This window comes from Gallinula chloropus, assembly GCF_964237585.1.
Source record: "Gallinula chloropus genome assembly, chromosome: 3".
Taxonomy (NCBI): domain Eukaryota; kingdom Metazoa; phylum Chordata; class Aves; order Gruiformes; family Rallidae; genus Gallinula; species Gallinula chloropus.
Genome location: NC_140087.1, coordinates 32,904,640 through 32,922,320, shown reverse-complemented (window position 1 = coordinate 32,922,320; position 17,681 = coordinate 32,904,640). Strand labels below are relative to the sequence as shown.

At 35.3% G+C, this 17,681-nt stretch overlaps 1 protein-coding gene across 3 annotated transcripts in view; it reads left to right on the top strand.

Moving 5' to 3' along the window:
* The window catches only part of STXBP5 (syntaxin binding protein 5), a gene marked incomplete at its 5' end in the record, with an annotated part of 99,846 nt that overhangs the window by 51,177 nt on the left and 30,988 nt on the right, over positions 1-17,681 (top strand). For all 3 annotated transcript variants that reach the window (XM_084260971.1, XM_084260970.1, XM_084260969.1), the window contains 9 exons: positions 2,424-2,555; positions 3,957-4,027; positions 9,026-9,180; positions 10,204-10,276; positions 12,329-12,476; positions 12,855-12,922; positions 13,907-13,947; positions 15,949-16,169; positions 17,393-17,571. In XM_084260971.1, coding sequence (XP_084117097.1) covers positions 2,424-2,555; positions 3,957-4,027; positions 9,026-9,180; positions 10,204-10,276; positions 12,329-12,476; positions 12,855-12,922; positions 13,907-13,947; positions 15,949-16,169; positions 17,393-17,571 — 1,088 coding nt within the window. The remainder of the gene's footprint in view (positions 1-2,423; positions 2,556-3,956; positions 4,028-9,025; positions 9,181-10,203; positions 10,277-12,328; positions 12,477-12,854; positions 12,923-13,906; positions 13,948-15,948; positions 16,170-17,392; positions 17,572-17,681) is intronic.

Here is a 17,681-nt window from a genome sequence, read left to right as displayed (position 1 = left end):
GTCAGGATTAATATTAGTGCTGATTGCTGGCATGTTCTTCCCTCCACATCATTCTACTTTGTAAAAAGGAATTTATTTAGAATTTGTTCTTTATTTTTTTCTATTATTAACATCCTGGACTTTTGGAGCTCTATACTTCTTTATAACACTAGTATGTTGCACATTTAGAAATAGTTAAAATATGCAAATGTAACATTCTTTCTCAGATAAGTTGGAAGAAATTACTCTGTGACATAATGGAACTGCAATTGTGAATGAACTTTTTCTTTAGAAAGTTTCCCTTAAAGCCTTTCATCAAAATAGCTTTTTTGTCTTAGGCAGGCTGTATGGAAAATAAGACTGTAAATTCTTTGTGCATCATTCTTAAGCCTTTTATGATCAAACACTGGGGATTAAAAAAAGTTGCACGTCTTGTTTGCTGTATAAACTATATTCCGTGTGTTTCCCACACTGTACCTTCAGCCATGAAAAAATAAATTAAATTTCTCAACTATTAGTTTTCTTTCTAAAAAAAATGAAGAACAACTTTTGAAAACTAAAACTAAATCATATAATAAAAAACAGTATTTTGTTCTGATATAAAGTAAGCTTTGATAGCATTAGCTCAGCAAATGTATTATAGATAACTATTTTTAGGCTTAATGTTCTAGTACATGGCTGAGTATAAGAGATTATTTTACAGCATTAAAAACATGTCAAAGTAGCCTGTGGGATTAGGAGGAGGGGAAAAAAGCAACCCTGACATGTGACTTGCTAGGGACCAAAGCCTGTCAATGCAGTCAATAGGCACTTGGACATTTCATTGTATCAAAGGTATTACAATTTAAGTTTCAGTAGCTACGGGTTTTTTTCCCCCATATGCAACATCTTTACTCCCCCCCCCCTCTTCCAGTAGGGGAAGGAGAATTAGCATAGGTACTCCCAAATAACTATGCTCACTTTTAATGTTGTGGTAAACCTATAGAGAAGGGTTCAGTGTCGTCATCTGCTCCAATTTAACAGAAAATACTGTCTGTGTCCATGGAAATGGAGGACTATCATAAAATGACAATGAAATCTGAATAGGCTCTGGTAAACAGTCTGGTTTGCAGAATTTCATGCTCAATTAATGGCACAGAAAAGTAAAAGATGATAGCCAAATCAAAAAAACAATTAAAGGAGGTCCCCATGATTCTGGTTCATTCCTGTGGGAAAGAATGCAGAAACATTTTGTCAAAGATTGTGTTATACTTGAAAAGCAATGAAGGAGGTGTGTTTTAAGAGAAGCCAGTTTACTTAATCTTGTCCTGCATTCTAGGAACTGTATTTCACAGAATTGTAGGGGTTGGAAGGGACCTCAAGAGATTGAGTCTAACCCCCCTGCCAAAGTAGGTTCCCTAGAACAGGTTGCACAGGTTGGTGTCCAGAGTGGTCTTAAATATTTCCAGAGAAGACGACATCACAACCCCTCTGGGGCAGCCTATTCCAGTTCTTGCAGCGGTCTAAACTTGGTATAATAAAAATGGGTTGTAAAGCCTTTTAGAAACAGGGGAAGGTGCTTAAATTAACCAAGTTTTGCATTCACATCAAAGTATTAACTTTTCTGCTTGTATTTTGTCTTGTGGTAAGGTGGGATATGGAGAATAGTATCAAACTGTTCTGAAATTACATACATGTATCAGTTACAGGGTCAAAATTGAAAAGAAATGTATTTGTTCTATGTATATTTTATGAATGGAAACAGTTAAATGCCCTTGGTGGAAAATAAAATCAGAACTCAAGTCTTTACTGAAAAGTTTGACTCGTAAATTGTAAGGGTGTATTTAGAATCATTATTTTTTTATACCCCTGTAAAGAACCAAGAAATAATAATGATTTCTAGGGATATTGACAAGTTATTGCATCAGTAAAACTAGATTTCATAAAATATTTTTAAACATGCATTAATCTCTTTAAAAACTACTGATCTACTTCAGATATTTTTGTAAGAGTTTTGCATTAAAATGCTTTTAATTTTGTTTCTCAGACTTCTTTCAGTCTCTTATTTGTGACTGTGCTTTGTAATCCTACGGTCTGAGTTAACTGTTGCAATCATTGCAATAATTTTTCTTTACAAAAATGACACATTCACCTTCTTTACAGGCAGTATAAAAGTCACTTTTCCACACAGGATAATTCTTCTGGACCAGCTGTTGAAAGTGAGGCTACTTTTGTGCACAGCCTGTCTCCACACAATATTCTAGAATGGGTTTGTTTTTTTTTTTACACTTCTGGTAAAGTTTTGGCATATGTAGGACAGCACACTCAACCATGTTATTAAAAAAAAAAAAAACTTGTACTTTCTTCCATTTCCTTTTGTAATGTCATTGAGGAGGGAGTAAGGATAAAATGGAACAAAGATAACTGACTTACACAGTTCTGTCTTTTTTTTTTTTCTTGCATAGGCTATCCACTCTGTAGCTTGGCATCATGAAGGAAAACAATTTATTTGTAGCCACTCAGATGGTACCTTGACCATATGGAATGTAAAATCTCCTACCAAACCATTCCAGACGATCACTCCACATGGTAAGATGGTGAAGATGGATACCCACTGTGTTGGACAACTCCTAAATCACAGAGGACTTGGTTTTGTTAGGCACATATTTTAAAAAAAAAAGTGTAAGAAAATTATTTGCAGTTCAAGTAAACTTTGTTATATCAAATACTGATAGCTTGAATTTTTTTAAAAAAGCCCAGACTTCAAGAAATAAGAATCCAAATCAGTGCAATTTCATATAAATATCTGAATTCTAAGCTGGCCTTTCACACAATGTCATTGATCTCAAAATTAACAAAAGATGTATGTTGCAGGGCTTGCTTTTTGCTTGACATTACAGTCCCATATGTTGTTTAAAATACATATAAGCAAGCATCTGTTTCATGTGTATAAATGTGTAGATTACCACAGAAATTCTTGGAAAGATTTGTAACGGAGTAAGTCTAGCATCTGATAAAATATTCGCACTTTCTGAGAAGTCTTGCATTAATGTTAATCTAGGAAGTTACATTACTTGTTCATCTGAAATACTCTGCTGCTCTTCAAAAAAAAAAAGTCCTTTACAAATGCCAGATTTACATGTTTTGTGTGTCGAAGTCATGTTTTAGCAGCTTGTTTGCCTCGCATTCTTAAGTATGAATGTATCAGGTTAATCTGCAGTCATAGTACAAGATGCTATAGCTAAGTATCCTGGTTTACCTGTCAGCCTCTAGAAGTCCATGTTTACTGTGTTGGTTGTGGACTAGAGTGGAAAAAGGAAGCTGTGGATGTCTATATGGTTCTGTAACAGCAAAAAAAAAACCCCAAAACTTACTGTTACTGTAGAAGTAAAATTAGTTAGACAAGGCTAACTTTATTTTTAAGTTTTGACCTCTTTTAGTAAACATTTTTGTTTTCATCTTGGGCTGCAGTTGTATCAGGCTTTATCAGTCTTCAGATAGAAGAGGTACATACTCTTAATTTCTCCTGACTCCGTGGGAAATTGTAACTGTAGAAGCTTCAGTCACTATTAGTGGGCAAGAGAAAGAGTTGGGCCTTCATGTTCAAGCTCAAATCTTAAACCTGTAAGGGTAACACTCAGAATAAACTTTATTTTACTTCTGACCTCAGCAGTTTTAATTGCAAAATGGTAAACATGAAACTTTAAATATCCTGGTGCTCCTAAAACAACTTTTTTAGGGTAGGATTATAGTTTTGAAATCTTACCCAAAAAAACCCCTAAGTTCCTAAACCTAGATATTCTAAGTTGGCATATGGAGAGTTTTAGCAAGTCTTTAATGATATTATTCCAAGGCATACTCTGTAGTCGTTAGAGGTGTTGAATATACATTTGTATAAATGTTCTCCTTTGAAAATTGTGTAGTGAATGTCATAATTTGCCATTATACTATGGAACTGCAAGTGTAATATAAGAATATAATTCACTTCAGGAAAGCAGCTAAAGGATGGAAAGAAGCCAGAACCCTGCAAACCTATCCTTAAGGTGGAATATAAAACAACTAGATCTGGGTAAGACTTGCTTTGTATGCTAAGTGAACATATGTAATATAAATGTATCTCTTGGGAATGTACTTTGTTACCTAATTGTTTGGATACACATCTTGATGGCACTGAGCTATGGCAGAACTGCTGCAATAAAATTTATGAGTTTGGTCAAGCAGATGTTGAGTAAACTAAAAAAACATATGTGAACGAACTACTACAAACAAATATTAACTTAGGTACTGCAAATGCATTGCCCCTGGGCAGTAGCTTCCATGCTATTGAAGTTGTGTGTTTCTGGGCAAACTTCTGAGACTATTAAAGAAAAAGGCAGATAAAGCACAGAAGACATTGAAGCACAGACCTGAAAAACTGACAAATGTTAGCATGATGTGAATATTCTAAACTCTGAATGTGTTCCTCCCACAAAAATGTTAGACAGAAGCTCTTCTAGTAGAGTGCAGTAATTTGTGCAGTGAATTGTGCCTAATTATGCACATTGAGAATGTAACAAAGCAATAATTGCATCAAGAGGCTCAGATGGAATTACAGTATCTCAAGTAGTACGATTGGTTACCAAGGCTGCAATTAGGATTGAAGGATTTCATGAACTGTATGGAATTTCTTTTATTTATGGTTCTAAAGTACTTTATTAGAGTAAAAAGTACAATATAGAGATACAATAGTCATGGAAACCTGGTCAGCTATTTGCAAAAGTTGATTTTTTTTTTCTTCTTTTTATTATTTTCTTTGAGAGTGGAGGTTAGTATAGCTTTCATTGACTTTTCAGGCATTTAAATCTATAAAAGATAATTAATTAATATAGGCTTCTATTATATATTGATATATCCATTGTGGTGGGTTGATCCTAACCAGAGGCCACTAAGGCTGCTCTGTCACTCCCCTCCTCTGCTGCACAGGGGTAAAAAATATAAGAAAAGGGAGAGGGCACTCACCAATTACTGTCATGCCCAAAGCTGACTCAACTCGGGGAACTAAATTAATCCTGCCAAGAATCTGCTTTGGTCTGGGCTTTCCACTGGGTCAAAGACTCCTTTGGGCATCCACGTGTTCTGGTATGGGGTCTTCCACGGGCTGCAGTCTTATTATGAATACTCACTCTGAAGGAAAAGATTATTTGAAGTTTGTTCTATGCAATTATAATAATACAGCTTGCAGACTGGATGACGTTGCAGTTTAAAGAGGAGTTGATTCCAGTACAACTTCTAAGAACTTCACTCTTTGTGTGAGCACTGGAAACTGAGAGATATAATAGAAATAAGTTCACATTAGGAAAAAGTAATGTACCCAAGCAGTCTTTTGCTGCATTTCAATTTAATATTTTTTCTATATTTTTTTATTCCATGTATTTCTAAATCTGTAACTATTGTGATACTCTTACAAAACTGTTTGTTTTTTTTTTTAATTAAACTACATAAACCCCACTGTAAAGCAGTGCAGTGAAAATGTCCATTCATTTGCTGCTATATGTATGCCAGTTCACACTTGAATTTTCAGTTTCACTTGTAATTGTATTACAAGACTTAAGGCAAGGCAGTACCACTTTTCAGTGCTTAAAATTTTGATATTTTTTCTCTACCAATAGAAATTGATTAGGTCTGAATGTGATATAATTTTGATTTTTAGCTGAAATGTTGGCTTAATTTCCCAAGTTTTTCTAGCTACTGAAATCTAACTTGCTTCTATAGCAGTCTGCTCTAACAGTTATTTAAAACAAAACAAAAAAGCCTACCCAAAAAACCCCAAAAGATTACAGCATCTTTAAGTGTTTAATGTATATTTAAACTATTTCAGTTTGTGAAAAGTGGTGCATAACTGATCCATGTTCACTTTTTTCCATGCACTAATTGGAATTCCAACATCTGTCACCCCTTCTTTCTCGCTCCAACCTTATCCAGAGTGGTCTGGGATCTGGGTCTCTTTTAGTATCTCCTGATGTGGTAAACATTTCATCTCTTTACTGCATCTAATGCTACAACTTCTTTGAGAAAAGGTGTCCAGAACCATGCTGAAGGAACATAACTGATTGCAACCTGTAGGAGGGGCTACAGACAGACACTTCTACTGCAGCAGTTCATACTGCTTTCTGGAGTTGGGGAAACAGCAGGACGTGATACTTTTTTCTGAGAGAGTACTTATTTCTTAAGTTTATACTTTTTCTGTTATTTGGCTTAAGTCTAATGCTGGTAGTGCCTGTGAAGTCTCCAAAGCCAAAGTTCTTTACCATAAAACAATAGTATGTTTGTAGCTTTATATCTGGAAGAATATATGTAGAAAGCTTACTATTGACAGTAATCCTGTACCTGGACTATGGGTTTGAAAGACAATTTCATGGTATATTCCTTAGGGAAACATAACTTTCCAGTCCCAGAAGCATAATGTCGTTTTTCTGCAGCCACTTAAGTTTACCTAAAATACTCTTATCTCTTTGTGAAGCAATGAGTTCCAAGGTAGGTTACCTTTTTGAGCTTGCTGAAATGGCTTCCATGTAGCCTTTTCTGCCTAAAGTGAATATAGATAAACTCTTGAGCTTCCTAATGCCACTTCCAACCTATCCAGATTCAGTCCCTCATAGCATTTACTCTGGTTGATAGTAGCATTACTGGCTGCAAGTTGGAGCACAGGAAGTTCCGCACCAACATGCAGAAGAACTTTTTCACAGTGAGGGTGACAGAGCCCTGGGACAGGCTGCCCAGGGAGGTGGTGGAGTCTCCTTCACTGGAGATATTCAAGACCCGTCTGGACGCCTATCTGAGTGATATGAGCTAGGGAGCTGCTTTGGCAGGGGGGTTGGACCTGATGATCTCTCGAGGTCCCTTCCAACCCCTACAATTCTATGATTCTATGATTACAGTAAAACATTCCAATGTTACTCTTTGCTATTAAACCTTGGTACAATAGATGTTACAGCTCAGAAGTCTCCCCATAAAACATAATGGAAAAAGTGTATTCTCCTGGTAGTTAATGCAGCTCTAACTGACTAACTGTTCCCCTTTAGCAAGGTGGATATGTATAATTGGAACCCAGAGTTTACTATAATAATAATTCTCCAAGTAAGTAAATCTTCCTGATCTGTTACTGTGCTTTGAATAGTACTATTTTGTTGTTTGAGCCTGTGTGTTTGAAAGCACCCTTCTCAAAGTGAATTTGTGATTTATCTTCACTGCCTCATTAAGATTTCCAGTCTTAGGCTAAATAAACCTTTGAAGTCTTTTCTTGTTTATTGCTAAGGATTAACTTGACAAACTCACCTGTAGCTTGAAAAGTAAGCAGTGTGGTACCAATGGCCTGACTTCACTATACACTGTTCTGTCTCAAGTCCAGATTGCCAGAAACAGTCAGTTTTCTTCTAAAATTGAGAAGAAAACATCCTCTAGTGTTGTGAGCCACTGAACTCTGAGTTGTATTATGGTTTCATGCACTGTGAGACCTAATCATGTGTCTTCTGAAATTTTTTTCAATGAAACATCGCCATTTGTAGTGAATTTTAAGTGTACCCCTAGAGATTTTACAGTTTTAACTGATGAGTAAATCAACATAAAGGGATTGCTTCCAAACCTGCTGAAGCAGAACTGTTTCAAAGGAGAACCCCTGTATTAGCAGCTGCTAAAAATGCTTTTTAGCAATTCCCTAAGAGCTAAGCATTGCTGTCTAAGTGCCTTCTGTTGTTTCAGTAGCCAACAAAGTTGTATCAGTCTCATCTAGTATGTGAAGTAGAAAATTTTTAATTCTCTTAAATTATCTGTTTCAATTTAGCATTCATTTGCACTAACCTTTTAACGCGTATCACAGCAGAAGGACAACACTGAGTGTTCCATGAAAAAACGCACAGCTTGTTAGTGGTAAATTCATGGCTTCATGAAAATATGAAATTTCATGCAGAGGCCTGTATTAGTCTTTCTGGCAGACTAAAGTCAGCTTTAATCTTTGACTTGTCTGTGAAAAACCCATGTGACAGATCCATGTAATCTATTTTTAGCTCTTCCATTCTTTGCTCCATAAGGATACAGATTCTGGCAAGCCTGCTCAAAGCAACCTGATTACACTGAGAAACAAACCCAGGAAAAAACAGCATGCAGTTTTCACTGTGATGTGTGGAACTTAGAAACTGAAATTTGTCACTGTGTTATTGTCAACTGACCTTGGTGAACCCACAAGTCTCATAATTGCTGTAAACTGTCCTGGCAACATTGTGGTTTTAAAAACGTAATGATTTGTGTGAAGACAAATACTAAAATGAATCACTGCACTGCAATGAGAGAGTGAAAATACATCACACCAGTGTTTTTATCTTCATTTACATCCTGAAAACTGTAAGGTTAAATTAAAGTTTGTCTGTTTCCTGATTACCGCTTCGTGGACCTGACCACAAAAAAAAAAGTGTGAAGTTCCAATATGAGGAATAGCAAAAGCCATTTAGGCAGTACAGAAAAGATGGTGTTACAGAAAAAAAAAAAAAAAGGAAAAATCTCTTCAGATTTACTTTCACAGTATGGGAGGGTGTTTTTTTCCTCCTACGGATTTTTCCTGGATACTGACATACTATCTGTGTCCCAGGTAGACACAAACAGAGGCTAGGATTCCTACCTAAAATGAACATAAAAATAGTGTTCAGGAATTCTGTAAGTGGGACTATTTCTTCCTGATCCTGATGGAATATTTAATAACTTGGATAAATGAGGCTCTTGGCAAATCTGAATCTGCAGTTCAGTAGAAAAGAAAAAAAAAGTTTAATAAAATGAAAAAAAGATCATCTTGGCAAACAGTTGCAAATATTGGTTTAATAAGCAAAAAGTTTGGATGAGGAGTTTGACTTGAGTCAAAGTTGTTTTTTAGGTTTTGAGAAACATACCCAAGCCATAAATTGCATGGAGAGATGGTTTGCATTATTTTGACTGTGTGTCTGCTTAATGGTATCTCACTGAACTTTAAAGGTTATAACAACGGCTTAATCTCTTTACATATTATCTTGGCTTGATCCTAAATGCCTCTGCTTTATTCCAGGGAGCCTTTCATCATTCTCTCAGGAGGCTTGTCATACGACACTGTAGGAAGGAGACCCTGTTTAACAGTTATGCATGGGAAAAGTACTGCTGTGCTAGAAATGGATTACTCTATTGTTGATTTTCTAACCCTCTGTGAAACACCATATCCTAATGGTAGGCTCTGTAATGATTTCTTTTTTTTTCTTAGTACTTTGACCTCTCCTCTCTGGAGTTTTATCCCATCAGAATATTCTGTTTTATCTCTCAGGATCAGACTACAGCAGCAACATCTGTTATCCCTATTGTCTGAAGTCTGTTTTGCTTCCGAAAGCATCATAATAGAATAGTTTATTATAAAACCTATTTTGCTTCTAGAAGAATGCTAATTACTGGTTGTATGTTTTTCCTTTTTTTAGCCCAAAAGCACGTGCAGACAAAAAGTAGCATTATAGTTTTAAGCTGTAGTTACTGCAGCATATGTATTCATCAATATTTGAGTACATAAGACATTTCTAGTCAATGCTAAATCTTGATTAGCATTTGCATAGTACTCTTACAGTGACTTCATTCCAATACACGCATGACGTTCATCCCAAACCTAATCTCTCTTCTTCAGAAGGTGATATTTTATTATAGTTTAGGTGGCTGTCCCAGATGAGACATCAGTCTGTTCTAATGTTTTTAGCTGTCTGATTCCATCAGAGTATATAAAACTGCTAAGCTCAGAATTTGAGGTCTGCCCGAAAGTAGGCAAGATAAACTTTGGAGACTTTAAATTTTCGTATTTTAGTGTCAAGTTACCTGTCTGTAATCAACTAGAAATTAAACCCCACTGAATATGAGGAAAAGCATTTTGGGGGTGGGAGTAGGTTACTGTTCCATAATTTGGCTTTTTCTCAAAAATACTGCTTATACAAGTTCTTCTACATATTCCTCTTCCTGTTATTTGAGCTGTTTAAATGATCCTAGCAAACTGGAAGAAAGCTGGGGCTATTGAATTAAAGGGAGAGTATGGCTTCTCCAAACAAAACTTCTTATAATTAAGGGGGTGAATATATAAAATGTTTTCAGAAACTGTGTAGTCATCTCGGTGGCTTTTCTACTATTGACTGATAGGATACAAGAACTAATCACATTCTTGAGGCTGTGCATGTAGGAGCTACACTTATAATTAACTTCTTTCTTTCTTGTTTTCAGACTTTCAGGAACCATATGCTGTAGTTGTTCTTCTAGAAAAGGATTTAGTACTCATTGACCTTGCACAAAATGGGTAAGAATATTGTGTAGGTTTTTTAGTGGTTGGCTGAAGTAGTCAGCTTATTGTTCTACTCTGTAACTTTTTAATCTTACAATAATGTCGAGAATATAAAATTTTGAATATTAAATTTAAGTATTCTTCAGTAGAAATGAGAATCTTTAGAGAACTTTTCTCAATTTAATATGTAGTAGGTGAGTAGAATAGTAAACTACTTTTTCCAGGTTTGATTGACCAATAGAAATTAGTGCTGCTCTTTAATTATCACAGTTTATTTTCAAGTTGATTCCTTAGTTCTGTGAAGGGACCTTGGAATTTTGGGGAAGGGAGCAGGGAGAAAAACTGTTCCAATAAGCCAGAGAATTTTGACTGATATATAGCATAAATATTTACTGATTTATTGCTAAATGAATTGCCGTCTTTATCACTTAAAGTAGCTCAATACTCATGCAATAAATATCATATGCATAAAATCAGAATGGTAACAACTACTCCTTCATTTGCTACTGTGGTAAAAGGTTGCTTAAAAGTTGTGAAGTCTGTAACAAGATACAAATACTTGCTTAACACGTTTTAGGTCTTTTGTTACTTTATCCTCACATCAGTCCATATACTTTAATGATGAAAAATTCTGGATCCTGCGAACTTATTTTTATCAAAGGTTTTGTATAAGCCATAACAATTAAGACTAGTAGCAGAGGATCCTGATGGATAAGATATTTGTAGTGTTCCTGTTTTAGTCACCAGTGATCAATCGAAAAAAAATCCATGTGTGCAACATTCTTTTAGGATAAAACAAATGTGTAAATATGCATCTTCAAAATCCAAGGTGATACCTTAGGTAACGAAGACTATTGAATTTTTAAGGTGGTCAGGTTTAGTCCTAATCTCTGCAGCAATTTAAATTAGATTTACACGTTACATAGCCATATGCTGTATCCAAAACTTTTCCGATATACCAGTGGTAATAAGCTTCTAACATTCATACATTGAAAGATTAATAAAACATTTTTTTATGACCTTGAATTTGTTGTGCAAGGTACTTTAGATTAAAAAAGTTTGCAGGCCCTGAAAGTTAAGGTAAATCTTTTTCCGTTTCACGTTAAAAAAATCTTCAGCAGTTTTTAGAAGACTTATAGTAGTCTTTGTAATGATGAACTTGCAAATTATTATTTTACATCTGAAAAAAGCAAGGGAATTAATAGGCTGGGTTTTGGTTTTTGCCACAGGAGGCTTCCTTTTGCTTGGTCTCATAGATTTATATTAGTTTTTTAAAATGAGCCTCTTTCATCCAATTTCTAGATCTATTTTAGCTTTCCAAGTGTTCTTCGTGCCAATAACAGTACACAGAGCTGTTTTCATCTGTTACTGCTAAATTTTCCTTTAGCTGTGATCCTTTTTGACTCAAAGGCAAAAATAACAAAGCATATGCATAGTATGTGCTTATCTGAAGATAAATGTTTCTTTGCACACATATATTTTTTTGCCTTATTACTGGCTTTTCCTCATTAAGACTCTCACTTTTCTGATGAAGGTGATAGGGAGTATGTGTCTGCTTCTAATTGGTAACTGAGTGTGTCTAACTTTCGGGAAGCGATTCCAGTGTTGAAAGTAGGTTATGAAATGTTCAGGACCACAGTCTCTCTAATACCAGTATAGTAACATAAAATGAGATGTGGATTCTTCAAGTCTTTCTCCCTGGAAGAACAGACTGAAGAATTAGAAATAAATTTACAGCTCCACATTACTACAGTTAGGACCTGGTAACTTCTGTTTTTCAACAGGCCATTACATCGTAGCTTTTAAAAATGTAAGATTATGGGGAATAGCACTGTTCCAGAAATATTTTAGAAACAGTACAAACTTTAGGTTCTGTAGAGTGCTACAGCATCTTCATAATGTACTGGATGAACATTAAAGTTGCATAATTTATTTTTTCATAATTCATTTGATAAGCATTTGTTTTCCTCTATATAATGCAAACTTAGTCTTCAGTGTTTTACTTGATTCTGCATTTTTAAAAAAGTTGTTCCTAAATTAACTGTTTTCCCCTTTCATCTGCTAAAGGTACCCTATATTTGAGAATCCCTATCCTTTGACTATACATGAATCTCCAGTTACCTGTTGTGAATACTTTGCTGATTGTCCTGTGGACCTCATACCTGCACTCTATTCAGTTGGTGCTCGACAGAAACGTCAAGGTTACAGTAAGAAGGTATAGTATCTAGTACATATGTATGTATTTGAAAATACTGAAAAGCAACAGCTCTAAACAATAAGAGCGGCCATACTAAGACCAAAGTTTCATCTGACTTGTATTAATTACTGGCAAAGATAGGGTAACACTATATCCTCTCCAGATATTTGCTGTGTCAAGCCTATAGTCATGCTCTCCTGGAAGCAAAGAGACTTCCTGGAGCAGGGGTGTTGTTTCTATCACTGGTTGATTTGGGGTTTTTTTTCTGCAGTTGATGTCTAATTACTTTTTGAAGTCACATGAAACACTGGAATCTGTAGCATCTGCAGTAATTTCAGTGGCTTAACTTTGCGCTGTATGATATTTTCTTCCTCAGTGTATTTGTTCATCTTCCAGGAATGGCCTATCAGTGGAGGCAACTGGGGTTTGATCACTCAGAGCTACCCAGAAATAATTATTACAGGGTAAGTAACACCATAGAGTAGTAATAACTTAGCTGATTAAGTAGAAGTGAGAATGTTTTGTTCCTCTTATAGAAAATGGTTTTCAAAAGAGTGATTTGATTTAAGAAACTATGCTCACCAGACAGGTCATTCGCATTTCCTGTTAACAGGAAAGTGAAACAGTGTGAAAGAGAAGGCAGGGACAAAATGATAGCAGGTGTTTCACAAAGATCATGATTATGCTGTGGCATTGTGATTATATCTGCTTGCTACCAGTGTATCCTGGATGAAACTTAGCTTTTATTCTTTAACACTTGCCAAATAGTCATGTAGTGTTCTAAGTCACAGGAAGCCTATTAAATACAGTTTGGTTCTCAAAGAGAAGCCAAGCTTATTTCAAAATTCAACCAAATACTTAAATATGTCCATTTTGATCTTCTTTTGAGACTGATCCTTCTAATACTACTCTAAAGAGCATAAATAAAACTTAGTTATACAATGCACAGTTATAAACTGAAAGGGCTAAAGTTTACATTAGGGCTTGCTAGCACTTTATACTAGACATTGCAGAGACTTGAGAGACAGTCCTGAAAAAAAAATCTAGTTATGTGATTCATTTCAAAGATAAATAAGTAAGTTAGGTACCTCATTTACATGGAATATATTTAGGCATCTTTTGTTAAGTGTCACTCCAAATAAAGGGTATCTTTTAAGAAACATCACATGGTAAAGTGTACCAGAGGGGTAACTGAAATCAATATTTAAAATGGTAAACTAGTATTAGTACAGTGGAATTTTGGGGAACTACCCTCCAAATGTGTTTTAATCCCTTCCATCTAAAGTGATTGTGTTGTTGAAGTACCAGATTCTAATAAATTCTGAAAACAGTGTCATTACATATAATAAAAATAGAATGTTAGCTGTATATTTCTAATCAGTAGCAAAAAGGTCTAACACTCACAACTAACCATTTCATCATCTTACTAATCTTTTAATATTTCATAGGCATGCTGATGGGTCAATCAAGTTTTGGGATGCCTCAGCAAGTAAGTGTTTTCAGTAGACATTTTTTTCCTGTGCAGTAGTTTTCTAAACTTCCTGATTTCTCTAATGGAATGTAATTGAAGACTAGTCATTCTTGTTTCTTGTCTCATGTAGAGTCGCTAACTCCATAGGAAACTTTTTGATTTTAAGTAATATAAAATTAATATTCTTAGTTGATTGCTTCACTGTTTTTACTACCTTAGTGAAAATGCACTGGTAGTCTAAGAGCCAGCTAGGATGGAAGACTTCTAAAATGTTTTTAGAAGCACATTATTGAGCATAGCGATGCATGACAGGCAAATGCTTTCCTTTTTAGTACAATTGAATTTCAGTAAGTTATTTTTGTCTCTTAGACAGAAGAGAGGCATGTGTTTAAGACATCAGCTCCCCATAAATTACAGTCTCTAAATAAAAAAAAAAAACCATTTGAACCAGTGGTAATTATAATAAAATGATCTAGGCGTTTCTGAGGAAAGGTGGAACAGCAAAATAAGGACCTTTCTCCAAGAAAGGCTCTGAATATTCCTGAAGAGTCTAATGCCATTTTACGTTTCAGGTAAAGGGTCAATTACAACAATAACAGTGAGAAATGCAATAATTCAAATTAGAATGGACTACACTTTACTCTTGCTGCTTAAAAGGTGTCTGAAGCAATCTTGGAATCATTATCAATACTTCAATCTTTGAAAATTTGTGGGAAAGTGGTGAGATTCCAAAATGCAAAGGGGATTGTGGGTGTTGGAGAGAACAGATGCAATGTATAAGTTAAACTGGGAGGAGGAGTATTTGGAGTCTTTTACAGATCTTTTAATTCCAGTTTTGGGTGGGGGTAGAACCTGGAAGAGAGGCCTGGGAACAGACAGTAACACCAGACCTGATTAATTCTTTGTGCCTGTTCAGCATAGATCTGTCAAAAGGAGGTCCTGTCCAAGATATTCAGAGTTTTGGGGTTTTTTTTCTAAAACAGATAAATGAACCAGTTAAGACAGAAAACGGATCTATCCTGTATCTTAATTTTTTAAATCTCATAACCCAGTTTTACAGATGAACTAGGGAAGTGTGAATCAGGTAAAACTACTGAAATATGGAAGACAAAGGATAATATAAATTAGGTTTTCCTAATGCTACAAATACTAATGATTAATATTTGTAGTAGTGATTTGGACCATTGATGAAAGAATATGCCTGTGAAGTATTAAAGCAACATGAAGACAGTTGAAAATGTAAGAAAGAATTAGAATTACAATTGAGAATGATATTACCAATTCTTGAACAGCATCCATGACCATTTATTTGAATATAAATTCAATGATTTACACTCAAAACTTATGTTCTGGAAAAAATAATAATTTGAGATGTAATGGATTGCAGCTGATGTTGCACACAAAATCATTGGGATAAAGAAGTGTGAGTCTCTGTAAAACCAATATGGAGTAATTCTTTTATAACTTTAAACTGTAGCAAGGCCTCACTAGAACAGTTTTAGGAAACACGTTATCAAGGAAGTGGACTGATCAGAGGGCAGCACTATTGAATGAGCAGACAGAAGAAAAAAAAAATTGGAGGACTGGGGGCTGTCAACTCTAAGAACTCAGGTGAGAGGCCATGAATTTGAAATACTGTAAGGAAAAAGGAAAAGAGCTTCACTTACTAGGCGATCAGTAGGCTTAAATTTTGGGTATGGCGTATCTAACTAGATCTTACTGTTATAAAGAGATCCCTAAGTATAGTTAAGATTTGAGAAGCTGTGAGGGGTCAAATTTAGCATGTGTGTGTATATCAGAAAAAAAATGCTAGGTTTGGGTTGTTTTAATACTAGCTAAGCCTGCATTGGGGAAGTGGTGTACTGCACAGGCAGTCTCAGAGTAGATATTTAGTGCTTCTATTCTGCCTTCTTGTCAAACATAGTGGCTTCATGAAAATAAGTTTCTAAAATAGAAAAAGTAACAAAAGTATTTCTTTTGATTGAAACTAATTTTTATCTTTTTTTTATTTGTTCCTAGTAACGCTGCAAGTACTCTACAAGCTAAAAACAGCCAAAGTATTTGAAAAATCACGGAATAAGGATGACAGACCAAATACAGATATAGTAGATGAAGATCCGTATGCTATTCAGATCATCTCGTGGTGTCCAGAAAGTAGAATGCTCTGCATAGCTGGAGTTTCTGCACATGTCATTATTTACAGGTTCAGCAAGCAGGAAGTCATGACAGAAGTCATTCCGGTAATCACTATAACCATTTTTTACCTTTGTAATTTTTAGCCACAATCAGACTGTTGTGGGAATGTTGTTTTTCATTCTTTCATTTCATTAGTGAAACAGACAAAAACCAATTGCCTCAGCTGTATTTTTGTGGAGGGAGAATAAGAAATTATGAAGTTCAGCAAAAGTGAAAATTGCACACTAAGATTTTGGATTTCATTGGCTGCAAAAATTGAGAAAAAAAATAGTCCTTTTATCTATCAAAGTAAATAGTGGCTTAAAACTTAGCTGTATCACAGGTAAAATTAAAGCAAAAGTGAATGAGATGTGGGGTTGAAGAATTTTCAAAGCTTTTAGGGAGCTGATGCCACTTTTTGTCTTCATTCTTAATAACTGTCATCTGTCTTGGAAAGACTTCTGCAGTATGCAGAACTAGAAGAGTAGAAGTGTGCCAGACTTACCCTAAAGTCTGTTGAGGATTATGGTGCGTGTGTCACGGTTTTATTCCAAGGTACATTGATGAGTTTTTGAGAAGTCTTTGTTAAATCAGGCACAACACACACAACTTACCTGAATGTATAAACTGTCAGTTAACTTGAAGCCATTTAATTCATAAAATAGTGTATGTTCTGAGTAAAGGATTAGTTGTAATGGAGGCTATTTTTCTCCACCCCCTTACCCCATTCTACTCCCAGTGTAGTCTCAGTTTAAGTATACGAGGTGTGGGTTTTTTCCTTCTGTTTACTTATGTATGACTACGTTCCCTTTTGGGGGAATTGTTTTTCTAAATAACTTTTACAAATCATCCCCTAGCAAACTATTCTTCAGTACAACAGATCTTTAAAACGTGTGATCTAGTTCAGTGCAACATCAAATATTATTGTAGCACATGGAACTTGGTTCAATATGAAATGTACCTTTCTACATGCCTTTATATAGCACTCCTGAACTATGTGGAATGAGTTATCTTTAACTTACGTGCACAGATCATCGAGTCTTGTATCTACTATTTATTTCCAATATTAAGCAACAAACTTTTAAGTATTGGGAAATAGGTTAGATTTTCAAGCTTTAGATATCTTCAGATACTCAGTCTGTAGTATTTCTAAAGACCACGTGTGTGTTTAGATTGCACTGTGTGTTAAACTACTATTGTCTTGTAAATTTGGAAAGCTTCTGGGTGTTGCTCTAATCACTGGTATCTTCAGTTGCACTTTTACTGACAACCTTACTTGGATTTACAGATGCTGGAAGTACGTCTGTTATATGAAATAAATGATATTGAATCTCCAGATGGTGAGCAAGTGCCACCATTACCAACTCCAGGCACAGGTTCCAACCCTCAATCCATAGTTCCCCAGTCTCATCCATCTACTAGTAGCAGTTCATCTGATGGACTTCGTGATAATGTCCCATGTTTAAAGTAAGTATATTCTGTTACAACTTTGAGTATGAAACATTACGAGAGTATGTGATGAGAAAACATATACTACTTAAATGTCTTTGGTAAAAATGTTTTATTTCTTAAAGCAA